Source organism: Maylandia zebra, linkage group LG2 (assembly GCF_041146795.1).
Source record: "Maylandia zebra isolate NMK-2024a linkage group LG2, Mzebra_GT3a, whole genome shotgun sequence".
NCBI classification, from domain to species: Eukaryota; Metazoa; Chordata; class Actinopteri; order Cichliformes; family Cichlidae; genus Maylandia; species Maylandia zebra.
Window position 1 is genome coordinate 41,065,365 of NC_135168.1, and position 21,214 is coordinate 41,086,578.

Here is a 21,214-nt window from a genome sequence, read left to right on the forward strand (position 1 = left end):
TCTAAGTGCCGCTGTTGATACATCACTGACTTTCCGTCCAAATCGGTGATACAGCGGTCCTCCCCTACTCAGTGTTTCTCTGCTTGAACGACGCTGCTCTAATCCGTTACGGTAGGGTGTAGAATTCCTGCTGGAATATCCTTGCCTGAAATATGGAAATGTGATTTTTTTTTTTTTTAAAATACATCTGTTTGAAAATAAGAAGAGTCACTGTTACTGCACCGTTTTATTTATGATGGCCTCTATGTGGATAATGGCTGACAGAGGCCGACGGCAAGCGCTGGTGTTGATTCTTTGTCTCATCGAGCTGCGCGCAGTGGCTGGTCAGGCTCGGTATTCCATCCCGGAGGAGCAGGCCGAAGGATCGTTTGTCGGAAACATTGCGAGAGATATAGGCTTGGATGTTGCGAGGCTGATTTCAGGTAAAGCTCGTATTATTACAAAAGGAGGCCGACAGTATGTGGATTTAAACAAAGACAAAGGCATCCTTGTTATTAAAGAGAGAATCGACCGGGAGGAACTGTGTGGAAAGACGACGCCCTGTAGCTTCAGCTTCGAGGTGATTTTAGAAAATCCTATCCAGCTTTATCGTGTGACAGTGGAGGTGACAGATATAAATGATAACAGTCCGTTGTTCCCAAAAGACGAAATTAGCTTGAAAATTGCTGAAAGTGTAGCATCAGGGACCCGCTTCTCATTGGAGAGTGCAGATGACGCTGATGTTGCTAACAATGATATTCAAAAATACACACTTAAACCCTCTGATCATTTTAAGCTAGAAGTACAAAACCAGCCGGATGGAGTAGGATTTGTTGAAATGGTTTTACAAAACCCGTTAGACCGAGAGAAAGAGGAAACTCACAGTCTCGTGCTGATTGCTTCAGATGGCGGGGATCCACGGAGATCAGGGACAGTGCATATTCATATTACCGTGCTGGATGCTAACGACAACGCACCTGTATGCAGCCAGGCTGTTTATAAAGCAGAAGTCAAAGAGAATTCTCCTGAAGGAACCGTGATAACCACTGTCAGTGCAAATGACCCGGATAAAGGAGTAAACGGACAGGTAACATATTCTATAGCTCATGTCGCCAAAGAAACGAAACAACTTTTTGAAGTAAATGTTCAAACTGGAGAGATTAAAGTCGCAGGTAAACTCGACTTTGAAAAATCTAAGACTTATCAACTGAACGTGCAGGCTAGTGACCACGGAGGTTATTCAGATACATGTAAAGTCATCATTCAAATAACTGACGAAAATGACAACGTCCCTACAATACAGCTCATGTCATTTTCGAACTCGATATCTGAGGATTCTCCTCCAGGTACAACGATAGCTGTTCTTAACGTGGATGACGAAGACTCTGATGGTAACGGTGCTGTCAAGTGCTCCATTAACTCTGATGTACCTTTTAAAATCGAGTCTTCACTAACGGGATACTACACCATAGTAACTGAAGACTTTTTAGACAGAGAGAGTATCCCTGAGTATAATCTCACCATAACTGTGTCTGATCAGGGTTCCCCGCCTCTGTCAAGCAGTAAGAACATCAACGTAAAAGTATCTGATGTCAATGACAGTCCACCCAAATTTGATCATTCAGAATACACTAAAACTGTCGCAGAGAACAACTCTCCTGGACTTTCTGTGTTTACCGTGAGTGCTAATGATGCAGACTGGGGCCAAAATGCCAGAGTTTCTTACTTTTTGCAGGAGAGGGACATTAATGGGCTGGCTGTGTCTTCGCTGGTTTCAGTAAATTCAGATACCGGTGTTATTCATGCAGTGAGATCGTTTGATTACGAGCAGATCAAGTGGTTTGAATTTAATGTAACTGCACGTGATGCTGGATCCCCTCCTCTGAGTTCAGTGGCTACAGTTAAAATAATAGTTCAGGACCAGAACGACAACGCTCCTCAGGTTTTGTACCCAGTCCAGACTGGTGGCTCTCTGGTGGCTGAAATGGTGCCTCGTTCAGCAGATGTGGGCTATCTGGTGACTAAAGTGGTGGCTGTTGATGTGGACTCTGGACAGAACGCCTGGCTCTCTTATAAACTGCAGAAAGCCACAGACAGGGCGCTGTTTGAAGTGGGCTTACAGAATGGAGAAATCAGAACTATCCGCCAAGTCACTGATAAAGATGCCGTCAAACAAAGACTGACTGTTATAGTGGAGGACAACGGGCAGCCTTCTCGTTCAGCTACAGTCATTGTTAACGTGGTGGTGGCGGACAGCTTCCCCGAGGCGCTGTCGGAGTTCACTGATTTGACCCACGACAAGGAGTACAATGACAACCTGACTTTTTACTTAGTCTTGGCTCTGGCTGTAGTTTCCTTCCTCTTCATCACGTGTTTAGTGGTTATTATATCAGTCAAAATCTACAGGTGGAGACAGTCTCGCATCCTGTATCACTCCAGCCTGCCTATCATTCCATATTATCCACCACGTTACTCAGACACTTTGGGGTCAGCGACTCTTCCCCATGTGTACAATTACGAGGTGTGCAGGACGACTGACTCCAGAAAGAGTGACATGAAATACATGCAACCGATGAGTCAAAGTTTAGTGAGTGTGGATGGAGCTGGAGACGATGTACCACAAGTGGATAAGCAACTGTCAGCCAACTGTTCCCAGATGTCTACTCTGGTGAGTGATAATCTAGTCTTTCATGTTCCATTTTCTCATGCTCAGCACGCACGTTTAAATGTTAGTGAAGGTTTTTAAAAATCGGCTTAGTGTAGCTGTCTGTGGTCCTGATTTTTTTGGTTGACGCATTTTAAGTAATTTTTCAGTACTTAAAATCTTCATTCTCCCTATGTGTAGCTACTAAAGCTGGTAGGTCTAAATGCCCCACCAGAAATTTCTTTCTCATACAAGGAGGAGGGGAGCAAGTGAATCAGCGTTCAGGGCACCGAGACTGAGCAGGTCTTAATCACAGCATTTATTCCAGAGAAGGAAGGAAAGACGGAATTAACAAAACATTTTTAAAAGACACTTGTGCAATAAAAACGTTCTCTGTATGTTAAAATCCCTGCTGACAGGAATAAATATACACTATTCAAGACATAATACAATACGATGTTTCTCATACACTAAAATTCCCCCCACAGTTCCGTGATACCACTGTCCGGCCACGCTCAGACAAGTGTTCCTTGTATTTAGAACCAGGAGAGGATTTCCTTTTCCGAAATAGAGATCACGACAGCCAGAAAGCCAAGGAGCAACTTCATATCTCGGCCCTGTCTTTCTCTGACGGGTGCGTCGCCTCACAGCCCAGCCGCACTCCACACTTGGGGCTCCCGATTACTGCAAACGTGGCCGCCCTCGTAGCAACACCATGAAGCAGGCAGACACTGGCCAGCAACGTTGTCGGCACGGCCGCTGCGACCCTCCTCTGACAGCGCTGCACCCGGCGCACAACAGTGGGGAAAGCGATACTCACATATGCTGTCGATTGGACGCGTCGTCTCCCACTGTCGCCCTTGTTGCTGTTGGGATTTGGTCGCCGCGTTACGCTGGCCGGTCCGTCTCCGAATGACCCGTCGCAACCCACGATCAGGCAGCAGGTCCGTCTTTTACCACGCTGGCTTTCACGCGTTCCTTTCTCCTGTCTCTGCGCCCACCCTCTCCTCTAACAAGTCCGTTTGGTGGCTAATTGGCCACCTCAGGGTACGCCAACACCTCAAAAGGTGCCTGCTATTGTCCGCCCAGTCCACAGTGGATTAAAACATGCAATATAAATATCAGGGTAAAACCATGCAAATAAAATCAGTACTGTACGCACTCATACACACTAAGAGCAAGACAACACAAACGATAAAACAAACACAAATTTCCACTGTGTGACATATGTTGGGATATTGTTTTTATTTGTACCACTATTTAATTTTTATTTAGTAATGCATGTTACGTGAGGCTGGTCTAAGTTTAAAGTCATTTTACTTCCATGTCCGTAGTACAATTTCTGACACTTCAAAGCTCCACTCTCTGTGTATTCATAAAAAAACAAAACTGGCATTATGCTAACACAGGCCAGATAATTTTTTTTAATGAAGCTGACATTGTCCACAGTTTTTTATAATATATTTGATTGGGGTATTCATTAATATCATAATCAATTATGGGGCGATCGTGGCTCAAGAGTTGGCAGTTCGTCTTGTAATCGGAAGGTTGCTGGTTCGAGCCCCGGCTCGGACAGTTTCGGTCTTGTGTCCTTGGGCAAGACACTTCGCCTACTGGTGATGGCCAGAGGGGCCGATGGCAGTCTCGCTTCTGTCAGTGTGCCCCAGGGCAGCTGTGGCTACAACTGTAGCTGCCTCCACCAGTGAGAGAATGAGTAGTGGAATTGTAAAGCGCTTTGGGGGTCTCGAAAAGCGCTATATAAATGCAATCCATTTTTATTATAATCAAATTGTGAAACGGTTCATAAATCATTAGCCATTCTTACTTTCTCAAATTGTGTTTCTGATTAACCTAATAACATACGGATCTCTTTAGCACGAGGTCATTTGTATTACAATATGAAAGCGAACAACATAGGCGATTGCAAAAGAAAAAGAAATGAAAATAATCGGGAATTCTGATAAATCAATGGAATATATAGGAAATTTGCTTTTCCTTCTTCTTTCCCCTTCCCCCCAAAGCATCTCTAACTTTATAGAAATAACTACTTTCTCCTCTTTTTTCGTGTTCGCACACTTTTTATTAATTGATTGTACAGATAATCTTCAGTATTTTTGTTATATCTACGGTGGTTATAACGAAATTAAGTTTCCATGGAATTTGAATGAAATGTTATATCACTGTCATCATATACTTAAGGTATTTATGTAAACATGCTCTGGTTATTGTATGCGCAATATATTGTTTTCTTTGCCTCTATATTTAGCTCATTAATTTTATTTAGTAACAAAAAATGCGTTTAGATCTAACCTTTTTCAGTAATTCTGCATTTCACTTACATTACCTTGTGTGGGCTCTGAGTGCCGCTGTTGATACGTCACTGAGTATTTGTTCAGACCCTTAATACAGCGGCCCTCCCCTTTGTATTCACTCAGTGTTATAATACTTGGAGCGAAGCTTCTCTGTTCCGTCACGGATTCAAGTGTAGAATCTCTCCTGAAGTCTACTTGCTGAAAATATATAAACGTGTTGAATTTTTGGATTACTAACATCACTTCGAAGTTAAAAACAATTACTGTGTCTGTACCACTGGATTTATGATGTGCTCTATGTGGATAATGGCTGACAGAGGCCGACGGCGAGCGCTGGTGTTGATTCTTTGTCTCATCGAGCTGCGCGCAGTGGCTGGTCAGGCTCGGTATTCCATCCCGGAGGAGCAGGCCGAAGGATCGTTTGTCGGAAACATTGCGAGAGATTTAGGCTTGGATGTTGCGAGGCTGATTTCAGGTAAAGCTCGTATTATTACAAAAGGAGGCCGACAGTATGTGGATTTAAACAAAGACAAAGGCATCCTTGTTATTAAAGAGAGAATCGACCGGGAGGAACTGTGTGGAAAGACGACGCCCTGTAGCTTCAGCTTCGAGGTGATTTTAGAAAATCCTATCCAGCTTTATCGTGTGACAGTGGAGGTGACAGATATAAATGATAACAGTCCGTTGTTCCCAAAAGACGAAATTATCTTGAAAATTGCTGAAAATGCTGCATTAGGCACTCGCTTCTCTCTCGAGAATGCAGATGACGCTGATGTTGCTAACAATGACATTCAAAAATACACGCTTAAACCCTCTGATCATTTTAAACTAGAAGTGCAAAACCAGCCGGGTGGAGGCAGGTTTGTTGAAATGGTTTTACAAAACCCGTTAGACCGAGAGAAAGAGGAAACTCACAGTCTTGTGCTGATTGCTTCAGATGGCGGGGAGCCACGGAGATCAGGGACAGTGCGTATACATATTACTGTGCTGGATGCTAATGATAATTCGCCAGTGTGCAGCCAGGCTGTTTATAAAGCAGAAGTCAAAGAGAATTCTCCCGAAGGAACAGTGATAACCACTGTGAGTGCAAATGACCCGGATAAAGGGGTAAACGGACAGGTAACATATTCTATAGCTCATGTCGCCAAAGAAACGAAACAACTTTTTGAAGTAAATGTTCAAACTGGAGAGATTAAAGTCGCAGGTAAACTCGACTTTGAAAAATCTAAGACTTATCAACTGAACGTGCAGGCTAGTGACCACGGAGGTTTTTCAGATACATGTAAAGTTTTCATTCAAACAACTGACGAAAATGACAACGTCCCTACAATACAACTCATGTCATTTTCGAACTCGATATCTGAGGATTCTCCTCCAGGTACAACGATAGCTGTTCTTAACGTGGATGACGAAGACTCTGATGGTAACGGTGCTGTCAAGTGCTCCATTAACTCTGATGTACCTTTTAAAATCGAGTCTTCATTAACAGGATACTACACCATAGTAACTGAAGACTTTTTAGACAGAGAGAGTATCCCTGAGTATAATCTCACCATAACTGTGTCTGATCAGGGTTCCCCGCCTCTGTCAAGCAGTAAGAACATCAACGTAAAAGTATCTGATGTCAATGACAGTCCACCCAAATTTGATCATTCAGAATACACTAAAACTGTCGCAGAGAACAACTCTCCTGGACTTTCTGTGTTTACCGTGAGTGCTAATGATGCAGACTGGGGCCAAAATGCCAGAGTTTCTTACTTTTTGCAGGAGAGGGACATTAATGGGCTGGCTGTGTCTTCGCTGGTTTCAGTAAATTCAGATACCGGTGTTATTCATGCAGTGAGATCGTTTGATTACGAGCAGATCAAGTGGTTTGAATTTAATGTAACTGCACGTGATGCTGGATCCCCTCCTCTGAGTTCAGTGGCTACAGTTAAAATAATAGTTCAGGACCAGAACGACAACGCTCCTCAGGTTTTGTACCCAGTCCAGACTGGTGGCTCTCTGGTGGCTGAAATGGTTCCTCGTTCAGCAGATGTGGGCTATCTGGTGACTAAAGTGGTGGCTGTTGATGTGGACTCTGGACAGAATGCCTGGCTCTCCTATAAACTGCAGAAAGCCACAGACAGGGCGCTGTTTGAAGTGGGCTTACAGAATGGAGAAATCAGAACTATCCGCCAAGTCACTGATAAAGATGCTGTCAAACAAAGACTGACTGTTATAGTGGAGGACAACGGGCAGCCCTCTCGTTCAGCTACAGTCATTGTTAACGTGGCGGTGGCGGACAGCTTCCCTGAAGTGCTGTCGGAGTTCACTGAGTTGACACACGACAAGGAGTACAATGACAACCTGACTTTCTACTTAGTCTTGGCTCTGGCTGTAGTTTCCTTCCTCTTCATCACGTGTTTAGTGGTTATCATATCAGTCAAAATCTACAGGTGGAGACAGTCTCGCATCCTGTATCACTCCAACCTGCCTGTCATTCCATATTATCCACCACGTTACTCAGACACTTTGGGGACAAGGACTCTTCCCCATGTGTACAACTACGAGGTGTGCAGGACAACTGACTCCAGAAAAAGTGACATGAAATATATGCAACCGATGAGTCAAAGTTTAGTGAGTGTGGATGGAGCTGGAGACGATGTACCCCAAATAAACAAGCAACTGTCAGGCAACTGTTCTCAAATGTCTACTTTGGTGAGTCATTTTTTTAAACTATTAAGATCCTTTTTTCCCTTGTGTGTGTGTGTGTGTGTGTGTGTGTGTGTGTGTGTGTGTGTGTGTGTGTGTGTGTGTGTGTGTGTGTGTGTGTTTGAGAGAGAGAGAGAGAGAGAGAGAGAGAGAGAGAGAGAGAGAGAGAATGTGTGGCGTTAAGGTTGAATCTTCCAGATGCGCGTTAGTGTCGCTGTCTGTGGTGCTGAAACGGTCAACTGACCCATTTTATTTCGACGCCTGTTTAAATGGCCCAGTTATTATAATATTTTCTTTCATTTAACCTCGCTTATTATTATCAACGGAAATAAAATAAATACTTTGTTAAAATGGCACTTTATTTACCCTTTGTTCTTTTTGGCAGTCATATTCATCCATATTATGATATTATTTAACAAATACTTCAACCATTAAAGGGTTTGTTGATGATTTTGCAACTTTTTTCAATGAAGTTTCTCTAATGTAATCAATAAGCCATATATTTCTGTGTTTTTGTAGCAGTAAGAAAGGAATCAAAATAGACCCTTTAAATAGAAAAGTTGTTAAAAGAGAGCTTGGGGCGGTCGTGGCTCAAGCGTTAGGAGTTCGCCTTGTAATCGGAAGGTTGCCGGTTCCAGCCCCGGCTCGGACAGTCTCGGTCGTTGTGTCCTTGGGCAAGACCCGTAGCCTCCTGGTGGTGGTCAGAGGGCCTGGTGGCGCCAGTGTCCGGCAGCCTCGCCTCTGTCAGTGCGCCCCAGGGTGGCTGTGGCTACAACGTAGCTTGCCATCACCAGTGTGTGAATGGGTGGATGACTGGATATGTAAAGCGCTTTGGGGTCCTTAGGGACTATTAAAAACGCTATATAAATACAGGCCATTTACCATTTTTACCATTTAACCTCACTTCCAGACTATCCGTAATCATTTAGACTGTTCTACTTTTTTGTCCATGTAACGTTCATGCTGTTTTATGTCATTTATTGAAGTGCTAATATTCAGTGTTGTAGTTTTTATTTTTTTTATTTTAAATAATGAATTGAGATGGTAAGAAAATTAAAGTTAAGTTAGATTTGGTAATATTGTCATCTCATACTGAAGACACTTTGTTTGAACAGGCCCTGAAGATTGTTTGAGAATCTAATGCTCCTTTTTCTTTCGAGCTCTTCTCTAATTATTCTTCACTTTGTCAATCAAATATTTCTGGAATATAAAAATATTTAAGCTTCCACAAGATACATTTCCGTGAATGAACTCTGAGTGCCGCTGTTGATGCGTCACTGAGTTTGTGTCAGACCCTTAATACAGCGGTCCTCCCTTTTATATTCACTCAGTGTTATAATACTAAGCGAGACGCTGCTCTGTTCCGTCACGGATTAAAGTGTAGAATCTCTCCGGGAGTCTCCTTGCTGAAAATACATAAATGTGTGGAGTTTTTAGATTAATAACATCACTTCGAAGTTAAAAAACAATCGCTGTGTCTGCACTGTTGGATTTATGATGGCCTCCATGTGGATAATGGCTGACAGAGGCCGACGGCAAGCGCTGGTGTTGATTCTTTGTCTCATCGAGCTGAGCGCAGTGGCTGGTCAGGCTCGGTATTCCATCCCGGAGGAGCAGGCCGAAGGATCGTTTGTCGGAAACATTGCGAGAGATTTAGGCTTGGATGTTGCGAGGCTGATTTCAGGTAAAGCTCGTATTATTACAAAAGGAGGCCGACAGTATGTGGATTTAAACAAAGACAAAGGCATCCTTGTTATTAAAGAGAGAATCGACCGGGAGGAACTGTGTGGAAAGACGACGCCCTGTAGCTTCAGCTTCGAGGTGATTTTAGAAAATCCTATCCAGCTTTATCGTGTGACAGTGGAGGTGACAGATATAAATGATAACAGTCCGTTGTTCCCAAAAGACGAAATCAACTTAAATATTGTTGAAAACGCTGCATTAGGGACTCGGTTTTCTCTGCTGAGTGCAGATGACTCCGATGTTGGCGTTAATGACATTCAAAAATACACGCTTAAACCCTCTGATCATTTTAAGCTAGAAGTGCAAAACCAGCCGGATGGAGGCAGGTTTGTTGAAATGGTTTTACAAAACCCGTTAGACCGAGAGAAAGAGGAGACTCACAGTCTCGTGCTGATTGCTTCAGATGGCGGGGAGCCACGGAGATCAGGGACAGTGCATATACATATTACTGTGCTGGATGCTAATGATAATTCGCCAGTGTGCAGCCAGGCTGTTTATAAAGCAGATATCAAAGAGAATTCTCCCGAAGGAACCGTGATAACCACTGTGAGTGCAAATGACCCGGATAAGGGCCACTACGGAGAGGTAACATACTCTATCCCTCCCGTTGCAAAAGAGACGAAACAGCTTTTTGAAGTAAATGTTCAAACTGGAGAGATTAAAGTCGCAGGTAAACTCGACTTTGAAAAATCTAAGACTTATCAACTGAACGTGCAGGCTAGTGACCATGGAGGTTATTCTGATACATGTAAAGTTATCATTCAAATAACTGACGAAAATGACAACGTCCCTACAATACAGCTCATGTCATTTTCGAACTCGATATCTGAGGATTCTCCTCCAGGTACAACGATAGCTGTTCTTAACGTGGATGACGAAGATTTTGATGGCAACGGTGCTGTCAAGTGCTCCATTAACTCTGACGTACCTTTTAAAATCGAGTCTTCACTAACGGGATACTACACCATAGTAACTGAAGACTATTTAGACAGAGAGAGTATCCCTGAGTATAATCTCACCATAACTGTGTCTGATCAGGGTTCCCCGCCTCTGTCAAGCAGTAAGAACATCAACGTAAAAGTATCTGATGTCAATGACAGTCCACCCAAATTTGATCATTCAGAATACGCTAAAACTGTCGCAGAGAACAACTCTCCTGGACTTTCTGTGTTTACCGTGAGTGCTAATGATGCAGACTGGGGCCAAAATGCCAGAGTTTCTTACTTTTTGCAGGAGAGGGACATTAATGGGCTGGCTGTGTCTTCGCTGGTTTCAGTAAATTCAGATACCGGTGTTATTCATGCAGTGAGATCGTTTGATTACGAGCAGATCAAGTGGTTTGAATTTAATGTAACTGCACGCGATGCTGGATCCCCTCCTCTGAGTTCAGTGGCGACAGTTAAAATAATAGTTCAGGACCAGAATGACAACCCCCCTCAGGTTCTGTACCCAGTCCAGACTGGTGGCTCTCTGGTGGCTGAAATGGTTCCTCGTTCAGCAGAAGTGGGCTATCTGGTGACTAAAGTGGTGGCTGTTGATGTGGACTCTGGACAGAATGCCTGGCTCTCCTATAAATTGCAGAAAGCCACAGACAGGGCGCTGTTTGAAGTGGGCTTACAGAATGGAGAAATCAGAACTATCCACCAAGTCACTGATAAAGATGCTGTCAAACAAAGACTGACTGTTATAGTGGAGGACAACGGACAGCCCTCTCGTTCAGCTACAGTCATTGTTAACGTGGCGGTGGCGGACAGCTTCCCTGAAGTTCTGTCGGAGTTCACTGAGTTGACCCACGACAAGGAGTACAATGACAACCTGACTTTTTACTTGGTCCTGGCTCTGGCTGTAGTTTCCTTCCTCTTCATCACGTGTTTAGTGGTTATTATATCAGTCAAAATCTACAGGTGGAGACAGTCTCGCATCCTGTATCACTCCAACCTGCCTGTCATTCCATATTATCCACCACGTTACTCAGACACTTTGGGAACAGGGACTCTGCCACATGTGTACAATTACGAGGTGTGCAGGACGACTGACTCCAGAAAGAGTGACTGTAAGTTCGACAGAACTGGTAGTCAGAACGTGCTGATAATGGACCCCAGTTCTACAGGAACGATGCAGCGGATACAGAGTGAAAAGAGCATCCTGGATGAACCAGACTCTCCTCTAGAGGTCAGTTTATTGATCCATTGATTTTATTAACGTTCAGTCAATTATATTGGAATAGTTTAATACTCTTTAGTTTGTTTTCTAATCAGTTTGACTTCAGTTACATAAGTCACTTTAAAAGTTGATTTCCTTAAAGCATGTACGTTGTTTCTTTAAGTTTTATTCATTTTGCTTGCGGCTACAAACCACTCTCAAGATGTCTACTGTAATCAGAGTATATGTTTGAGTTTATTTCTTTTACAGAAGAGTGCTGCACTACTCTTTTCCTGTTTCTCACATGAAGTATTTAAGCATCATCTGTTGTTTTCATTTTAGTGTTAATTCACTCCTGAATTGTTACTTCCATACAAGTTTATTTCTCCTTCCTTGTTCACATCACTTGTTATTTTTACTTTGGACTCTAAGGGCCGCTGTTGGTCTTTACAGCACATTTAAAGCTTTACACCCTCTGTACTCTTCTAAATATACAGTAGAAGAGCAAGACAGTCGCTTATTTTCGACACTGATTTTAGGCGGATACTTTCGGTCTCAAACTGTGGATTACAACTGCATAGAGAGAAGGACGATATCGACAGTTTAAAAGCCTTTTGTCGACATTCTTCTACGTGGACTTGGATTAATTGATTGAGAAATATGCATTCTTTCAGGATCGCTCGCACGGTTAAATGGCAAGTACGGGCCTTCATCCTTGTTGTTCTCATCGACGCGACAATTTGCCAAATCCGCTACTCTGTTCCAGAGGAAATGAGGAAGGGCTCGTTTGTGGGAAATGTGGCTGAAGATTTAGGTATCGACGCTAAAAGACTGAAATCAGGCGGTGCCCGAATTGTTATCAGTGACAGCAGTGAGTATATTAGCCTGGATGTAGACAAAGGAAATCTGGTCGTGGGAGAGAGAATAGATAGAGAGCAGCTTTGTGGACAGACATCGCCCTGCAGCTTGAATTTGGAAATGATTATGACAAATCCAATTCAACTGCATAGCGTTGTTGTGGAAGTACTGGATGTTAATGATAATGCCCCTGCGTTTCAGGAGAAGGAAATGCATTTAGAAATCCTGGAATCAGCTCTTCCAGGAACCGAAATATTGCAAGTGAGTGCAACAGACCCCGATGTTGGCATTAACGCTCTACACGGCTATACAATACACCCCAAAACACATTTTAATATAAAGGTCTCATCTAGCCCAAATGGTCATAAATATGCACAGCTTTATCTTTCTGAACCTTTAGATAGAGAGAAAGAAGGAAAGCTGCTCCTCACGCTAACTGCTGTGGACGGAGGTGAACCACAGCGTTCAGGCACCTTAAAAATACACGTAACTGTGCGAGATACAAACGACAATGCTCCCGTATTCATGCAATCAATTTTCAAGGCTTCTGTTAAAGAAAATGTCCCAAGAGGAACGTTAGTAGTGAGATTTAGCGCAACAGATGCAGATGAAGGGATAAATGGCCATGTTACTTATCATTTTAATCGAATGTCCGGTAATGTTGCCGAACTATTTCATCTGGACGAAAATACCGGCGATTTAACAGTAACTGGTATAATTGATTATGAAGAGAATAAATTATATGAGATTGGGGTACAGGCAAAAGATCAAGGTGGACAGAGCACATCAACAAATGTGATAATTGAGGTTATAGACGTCAATGACAATCCTCCTTTAATAACATTAACCTCGTTTTCTAATGCTATTGCTGAGGATTCACCTAGTGGGACTACCGTGGCTATCATAAACGTCAAAGATCTGGATTCAGGCAAAAATGGAAAAGTAGACTGCTCAGTAAACAGCAATATTCCGTTCGCAATTCATTCATCTCTAAAAAATTATTATACTCTGGTCACAAACGGTGTGCTCGACAGGGAGCGTAATCCTGTTTATAATATAACTTTCTCGGCAGTGGATGAAGGGAGCCCACCCCTCTCAACAAACAAGACAATAACACTTAGAATAGCAGACGTAAATGATAATGCCCCGATATTTGAACAGAGTTATTATGAAGCGTCTGTTATGGAGAATAACTCACCGGGATTGTCTGTGTTTTCCGTTAAAGCACGCGATTCCGACTCAGGACAGAACGCACGCGTGTCTTACCTGCTTATTGATACCGAGTTAAATGGTAGTCCTATATCTACTTACATATCAGTAAACGCAGAAAGCGGAGTTATACAGGCACTACGATCATTTGACTATGAACAAATTAAAACTATACACATTTATGTAAAAGGACAGGATGGTGGTTCCCCTCCTTTAAGCAGCAATACCACAGTTAGAATAAATATTGAAGACCAGAACGACAACCCTCCTCAGGTTCTGTACCCAGTCCAGACTGGTGGCTCTCTGGTGGCTGAAATGGTGCCTCGTTCAGCAGATGTGGGCTATCTGGTGACGAAAGTGGTGGCTGTTGATGTGGACTCTGGACAGAATGCCTGGCTCTCCTATAAACTGCAGAAAGCCACAGACAGGGCGCTGTTTGAAGTGGGCTTACAGAATGGAGAAATCAGAACTATCCGCCAAGTCACTGATAAAGATGCTGTCAAACAAAGACTGACTGTTATAGTGGAGGACAACGGGCAGCCCTCTCGTTCTGCGACAGTCATTGTTAACGTGGCGGTGGCGGACAGCTTCCCTGAAGTGCTATCCGAGTTCACTGATTTGACACACGACAAGGAGTACAATAACAACCTGACTTTTTACTTAGTCTTGGCTCTGGCTGTAGTTTCCTTCCTTTTCATCACGTGTTTAGTGGTTATTATATCAGTCAAAATCTACAGGTGGAGACAGTCTCGCATCCTGTATCACTCCAACCTGCCTGTCATTCCATATTATCCACCACGTTACTCAGACACTTTGGGCACAGGGACTCTGCCACATGTGTACAATTACGAGGTGTGCAGGACGACTGACTCCAGAAAGAGTGACTATAAGTTCGGCAGAGCTGGTAGTCAGAACGTGCTAATAATGGACCCCAGTTCTACAGGAACGATGCAGCGGATACAGAGTGAAAAGAGCATCCTGGATGAACCAGACTCTCCTCTAGAGGTGAGGACTTTGACATAATTAAGTTTATGCCTACATTCTTTAGAGGTTTATTCTACGTTATACCACATTTCATCGCTCACATTTCTGGTAACCCATGGTGCGTTTTCAGAACCACAACTCTTGGACAGCTCAACTACTTGAAGGTTCACACTCCCCTTTTAACGTGCTGCTTAATTCACTTTGAAAAGGGGAGCAAGATCTATTGTTTTAATTTAAGTAGTTATTGTTATATTTTAAAACAACTGTCTCACTGGTATTTCTGCATAAGACTTTATTGCATTGTAGTTAAAAGACAGATGTGTGATTTCTGCTTTACATTTTTTAATCAGCAAAGTGCTTTGAAAGCACTTTTTTCCTTTTCGTGTTCGTGATATTCGTGTATTTGGACAGTAAGGGACGCTGTTGGTCAGAGAAACTAGTATTCAGCGCTGATTTGGTGGAGGCAGAGGCTTCCTTTTTCCCGTTTGCTGAGGATCGAAAATAAACGGTGGGCTTCGCATTCAGAGCTGCAGTCACAAATCCGTTAAGAGCAAGGACTTAAAAATCAAAGGATACTGGATATAACAGCCTTTGTTCTTTGTGGATCGTTTACAAAAGGATTTTGTGCAATTTTCGTTTTTTGTGTGTGCAATGGCGTTTAAAAACTCGCCTCGGTCGTGTGTAAAATGGCGTTTGAATTTCAGGTCAGTATGGCCCTTTCTGCTGTTTCTGGGCTGTCTCAGTCACATCGTGTTTGGACAAATCAGGTATACAATCCCAGAGGAGCTGAAAAGGGGCTCTCTTATTGGAAATGTAGCTCAAGATCTCGGTCTGGATGTGCAAAGGCTTCGTTCTGGCCGTGCCCGTATTGTGACCAGACAAAGCATCCAGTTCACGGAGCTGAAAACAGACAAAGGCATTTTAGTCGTGAACGAGAGGATAGACCGAGAGCAGCTTTGTGGAGACGTAACACCATGTAGCTTCAGCTTTGAGGTTATTTTAGAAAATCCCATGGATCTGCACCGAGTAACAGTAGAGATAACTGACATAAACGACAACTCTCCGACATTTAGGAAAGAAGAAATGAAATTTGAAATTAGCGAGTCTGCGACACTGGGATCGCGATTTTTATTGGCCAGCGCCGAGGACGCAGATGTGGGCAGTAATGGTCTACAAAAATACATATTAAACACAAATGACATGTTTGATCTGAAACAACACTCAAGTCCAGATGGTAGAAAATATGCTGAGATGGTGTTACAAAAACCGTTAGATAGAGAAAGTGAGCCAAAAATATCACTGAAGCTCATCGCTATAGACGGTGGAACTCCGCATAGATCTGGTACTGTAAATATAGATATTACAGTGCTGGATGCTAATGATAACCCTCCAGTGTTCAACCAGTCTCTCTACAGGGCTGCCGTTTTGGAAAATTCATTAAGAGGTACCTACATCACGACAGTGAATGCAAGCGATGCAGACATCGGGTCAAACGGTCTTGTCACATATAGATTTTCAAACATGAAAGAACAGCTGGCTGACATATTTCATTTAGATGAAGCTATGGGAACTATAACACTCGCAGGGCACCTAGATTATGAAAAAGAAAAGAAACACGAAATTATGATTGAAGCTACGGACCAAGGAGGTCTAACAGATTCGAGCAAAGTTCTAATTGAGATTATAGACGTCAATGATAACGCACCAGTAATAAATGTGATGTCATTCTCCAGTCCTGTGCCGGAAGATTCTCCCTCTGGCACCACAGTCGCAATAATAAACGTAATAGATGCAGACTCAGAACAAAATGGTCAAATTAGCTGCGCAACAGACAGCGCTCTCCCGTTTAAAGTGAAATCCACAATAACTAATTACTATGCATTAATAACAGTGTCAGCTTTTGACAGGGAACTTGAACCTGAGTATAACATAACTGTAAGGGCGAGTGACTCAGGAACGCCATCCTTGTCAAGCACAACAGTTTTACGACTGAGAATTTCTGATGTTAATGACAATGCGCCATTATTTGATAAAAACAGCTACCTTGCTTACATTACAGAAAACAATTCCCCGGGAATGTCCATATTTTCGGTCAGCGCACGAGACAGTGACTGGAATCAAAACGCTAGAATATCATATTTTCTCGAAGAAACCCAGATCAGTGGCAATCCAACCTCTTCTTATGTGTCCATTAATGCCGAAACTGGAACTATTCACGCAGTTCGCTCATTTGATTATGAACAACTTAAAGAGCTTACGTTTTTGGTCAGAGCACAGGATGGAGGCTCTCCTCCACTCAGCAGCAATGCGAGTGTAAAAATAATTATCCAGGACCAGAACGACAACCCTCCTCAGGTTCTGTACCCAGTCCAGACTGGTGGCTCTCTGGTGGCTGAAATGGTGCCTCGTTCAGCAGATGTGGGCTATCTGGTGACTAAGGTGGTGGCTGTTGATGTGGACTCTGGACAGAATGCCTGGCTCTCCTATAAACTGCAGAAAGCCACAGACAGGGCGCTGTTTGAAGTGGGCTTACAGAATGGAGAAATCAGAACTATCCGCCAAGTCACTGATAAAGATGCTGTCAAGCAAAGACTGACTGTTATAGTGGAGGACAACGGACAGCCCTCTCGTTCAGCTACAGTCATTGTTAACGTGGCGGTGGCGGACAGCTTCCCTGAAGTGCTGTCGGAGTTCACTGAGTTGACCCACGACAAGGAGTACAATGACAACCTGACTTTTTACTTAGTCTTGGCTCTGGCTGTAGTTTCCTTCCTCTTCATCACGTGTTTAGTGGTTATTATATCAGTCAAAATCTACAGGTGGAGACAGTCTCGCATCCTGTATCACTCCAACCTGCCTGTCATTCCATATTATCCACCACGTTACTCAGACACTTTGGGGACAGGGACTCTTCCACATATGTACAATTACGAGGTGTGCAGGACGACTGACTCCAGAAAAAGTGACTGTAAGTTCGACAGAGCTGGTAGTCAGAACGTGCTGATAATGGACCCCAGTTCTACAGGAACGATGCGGCGGATACAGAGTGAAAAGAGCATCCTGGATGAACCAGACTCTCCTCTAGAGGTTAGTTTTTCCTTTTCAGCGCTTTAGCTTAGTGGCACAGTAAGTTTTCGTTTTCAGCACCATGGACAGTACACTTACTTTCCCTCAGTTGACATAGTTTTTGCATTCACGTGAAGAACTTTAAAAATGATTATCCTATCTATATTCTCAAACAATATCGTGATGTTATATTTTCTATTAACATATTATCAGTATTTTGATTATAATTATTACACTGCCAAGCGAAGTGGGATACACAAATTATGCCGATGTTTTTCCACATTTTAAATGTACTAAATATTATTCATAAATATTTACAGTTTCCTCCTGTTTTTGTTCTTTTGAGGTTTGTCTACTAAATATACCGGCTTTTCCTTGTAATCACTGCTCTTCTTTAACCTTTGTATTTATTTCACTATCTCTTTAAAGTGTTTAGAAGTTTAGAGCTAATTAAAGCTTATTCTTCTAAAGTTGTTATATATCGCCTTTGGTCTCATTTGATATACAGTATGTGTCTTTATGCTACATCTGGTGCTATATATTTCTTCTGTTAATATTATTTGCAACTAATCTATAGTTGAGTTGTTCTGTTCCCGCAGTATGTTGCATAGTTGTTTTTTATGCATTTGCAGTGTATTCGCTTCTCTACTCGGTTTGGACTCTAAGGGACGCTGTTGATCAGGAAAACGCTGTGGTGTTGTTACAGACAGCCGAGAGAAAGAGGAGAGGTCTAAAACCAATCTTTATTCAGAGAGACGTTGGAGAGAGTCGCAGTGAATCTGCCTGTTTAATAGCAATCCAACCGTTTTAACAGTTAAAGGCGCATCGCCATTGAACTGGGATCCAATTTGCTTTTTTTATGTGTGACCGACTGATCTCAAGTCGTGTTTTGGATTTATTTTAGTAGCAACATGGGGATACAGCAGCAGCCATTCCGAAAACGGCTGATGTGTGAAACAACGACATGGCTTCTCTTCATCTTTGTCTTCATGATTTCCACCATCAGAGGCCAAATCCGTTATTCAGTACCAGAGGAGATGAAGGAAGGTTCTCTTATCGGTAATGTAGCACAAGACCTCGGTTTAGATCTGAGAAGGCTCCGTTCTGGCCGGGCCCGGATCGTGAGCGGAGAAACCAGTCAGTACACAGAGCTGAAGGCAGACAAAGGGATTCTAGTCGTGAAGGAGAGAATTGACCGAGAAGAGCTTTGCGGAGACGTAATGCCATGCAGTTTAAGCTTTGAAATTATTTTAGAAAATCCCATTGAACTGCACAGAGTGACAGTAGAAATATTAGACATAAACGACCATGCACCGACGTTCAAAAGTAACGTGATTAAACTAGAAATTAGTGAATCTGCTACAGTGGGTTCTCATTTTGATTTAGAAAGCGCATATGACCCCGATTCAGGAATTCACAGCTTGCAAAATTATGTTTTGTCCCCTGATAATAATTTTGTCTTAAAGCAGCTCTCTAACGCCGACGGAGTTAGATTCGCTGTAATGATTTTACAGAAGCCTTTAGACAGAGAGTTGAACCCACACCTCTCCTTAAAGCTGATTGCAGTAGACGGAGGAACTCCACGGCGATCTGGTACAGTGAACATAGAGATCACTGTTCTTGATGCCAACGATAATCCTCCTGTTTTTAATCAATCGCTATATAAAGCTACTGTAGCAGAAAATGCGCCAATAGGCACCTATATAACTACAGTGAATGCTTCAGATGCAGACAGTGGTTCAAATGGCTTGGTTTCCTACACGTTTTCTAACGTAAAGGGGAAATCCGCGGAAAAATTTGAAATTGATAGTTCCTCCGGAAAAATTACTGTTGTTGATAACATTGATTTTGAAAAAGACAAGAAGTATGAAATAAGAGTGATCGCCAAAGACCAGGGAGGACTGAGTGATGCAACCAAAGTTGTCGTTGAGGTCCTGGACATAAATGATAATGCGCCTCTTATAAGTATAATGTCATTTTCGAGCATCATTTCAGAGGATGTTTCTCCGGGTACAACTATAGCTGTTTTTAATGTTAAAGATGCAGACTCAGAAAGAAATGGTCATATAACGTGCTCAATAGATTCTAATCTCCCATTTAAAATCCAGTCTTCTTTGACCGATTATTACAATTTGCTCTCAGATGTAGCTTTTGATCGAGAAACAAAACCTGAATACAATATAACAATAACTGCAACCGATTCAGGGTCACCACCCCTTTCTACACAAACAAATTTGCATCTAAAAATTTCTGATGTGAATGATAATGCGCCGCTCTTTACCAAACCTAAATATTCGGCCTATGTCGTTGAAAATAACGTCCCGGGGGGGTCAATATTCACAGTCAGCGCACGAGATCATGATTGGAATCAAAACGCGAGAATCTCATATTTTATAGACGATGCTGAAGTCAGTGGAAGCTCAGTTTCTTCTTTTGTGTCAATAAATTCTGAAACTGGAGTGATACACGCAGTACGCTCGTTTGATTATGAACAAATTAAACAACTTAAATTCAAAGTCAAAGCGCAGGATGGAGGCTCTCCTCCACTCAGCAGCAATGCGTCTGTAATAATATTTATCCAGGACCAGAACGACAACCATCCTCAGGTTCTGTACCCAGTCCAGTCTGGTGGCTCTCTGGTGGCTGAAATGGTGCCTCGTTCAGCAGATGTGGGCTATCTGGTGACTAAAGTGGTGGCTGTTGATGTGGACTCTGGACAGAATGCTTGGCTCTCCTATAAACTGCTGAAAGCCACAGACAGGGCGCTGTTTGAAGTGGGCTTACAGAATGGAGAAATCAGAACTATCCGCCAAGTCACTGATAAAGATGCTGTCAAGCAAAGACTGACTGTTATAGTGGAGGACAACGGGCAGCCCTCTCGTTCAGCTACAGTCATTGTTAACGTGGCAGTGGCGGACAGCTTCCCTGAAGTGCTGTCGGAGTTCACTGAGTTGACCCACGACAAGGAGTACAATGACAACCTGACTTTTTACTTAGTCTTGGCTCTGGCTGTAGTTTCCTTCCTCTTCATCACGTGTTTAGTGGTTATTATATCAGTCAAAATCTACAGGTGGAGACAGTCTCGCATCCTGTATCACTCCAACCTGCCTGTCATTCCATATTATCCACCACGTTACTCAGACACTTTGGGGACAGGGACTCTTCCACATGTGTACAATTACGAGGTGTGCAGGACGACTGACTCCAGAAAGAGTGACTGTAAGTTCGGCAGAGCTGGTAGTCAGAACGTGCTGATAATGGACCCCAGTTCTACAGGAACGATGCAGCGGATACAGAATGAAAAGAGCATCCTGGATGAACCAGACTCTCCTCTAGAGGTGAGGTCCTGAAATACTGACCATAACCTGTGTCTGTGTATTTTAATGGATTCAATTGCGTCATGGTAATTCATCAGATGTTTTCAGAAACATAAGTCGTTGACAGCTCCTTTAATTAAAAGTTAATCGTCCCATTTGAAGTGCTGCTTAATTCGTTATGGGGTAGATGTACATGGAATGTATTGCAATGCACCTGCTGCACTTAGTCCTGCATTTTATAGTCAAATCCTTGTTGCACTTTTTGC

General features: G+C 42.9%; 3 protein-coding genes and 2 pseudogenes across 30 annotated transcripts in view; all 5 read left to right on the forward strand.

The window, feature by feature from the left end:
- Positions 1 to 21,214, forward strand: part of LOC105940793 (protocadherin gamma-C5) — a 315,331-nt gene that overhangs the window by 163,465 nt on the left and 130,652 nt on the right. Inside the window, exon 1 of one of the 28 annotated variants that reach the window (XM_076873859.1) lies at positions 63 to 2,647. The exons of 24 other annotated variants lie outside the window; for them this stretch is intronic. In XM_076873859.1, coding sequence (XP_076729974.1) covers positions 233 to 2,647 — 2,415 coding nt within the window. In that variant the 5' untranslated portion in view covers positions 63 to 232. Of the gene's footprint in view, positions 1 to 62; positions 2,648 to 5,032; positions 7,636 to 21,214 lie in introns of those variants that run through there. 3 more of the 28 variants (XM_076873935.1, XM_076873862.1, XM_076873937.1) reach the window with 3 other exon arrangements.
- On the forward strand, positions 9,145 to 11,565 carry LOC106676129 (protocadherin gamma-A6-like). The gene has a single exon (XM_024804863.2). The coding sequence runs from the start codon at positions 9,145 to 9,147 to the stop codon at positions 11,563 to 11,565; it is 2,421 nt and encodes an 806-aa protein (XP_024660631.2).
- On the forward strand, positions 11,929 to 14,619 carry LOC106676265 (protocadherin gamma-A11 pseudogene; annotated as a pseudogene).
- Positions 15,034 to 17,764, forward strand: LOC105940801 (protocadherin gamma-A3 pseudogene; annotated as a pseudogene).
- LOC105940802 (protocadherin gamma-A3) lies at positions 18,012 to 21,038 on the forward strand. Its single transcript, XM_076873822.1, has one exon. The coding sequence runs from the start codon at positions 18,543 to 18,545 to the stop codon at positions 20,979 to 20,981; it is 2,439 nt and encodes an 812-aa protein (XP_076729937.1). The 5' UTR covers positions 18,012 to 18,542; the 3' UTR covers positions 20,982 to 21,038.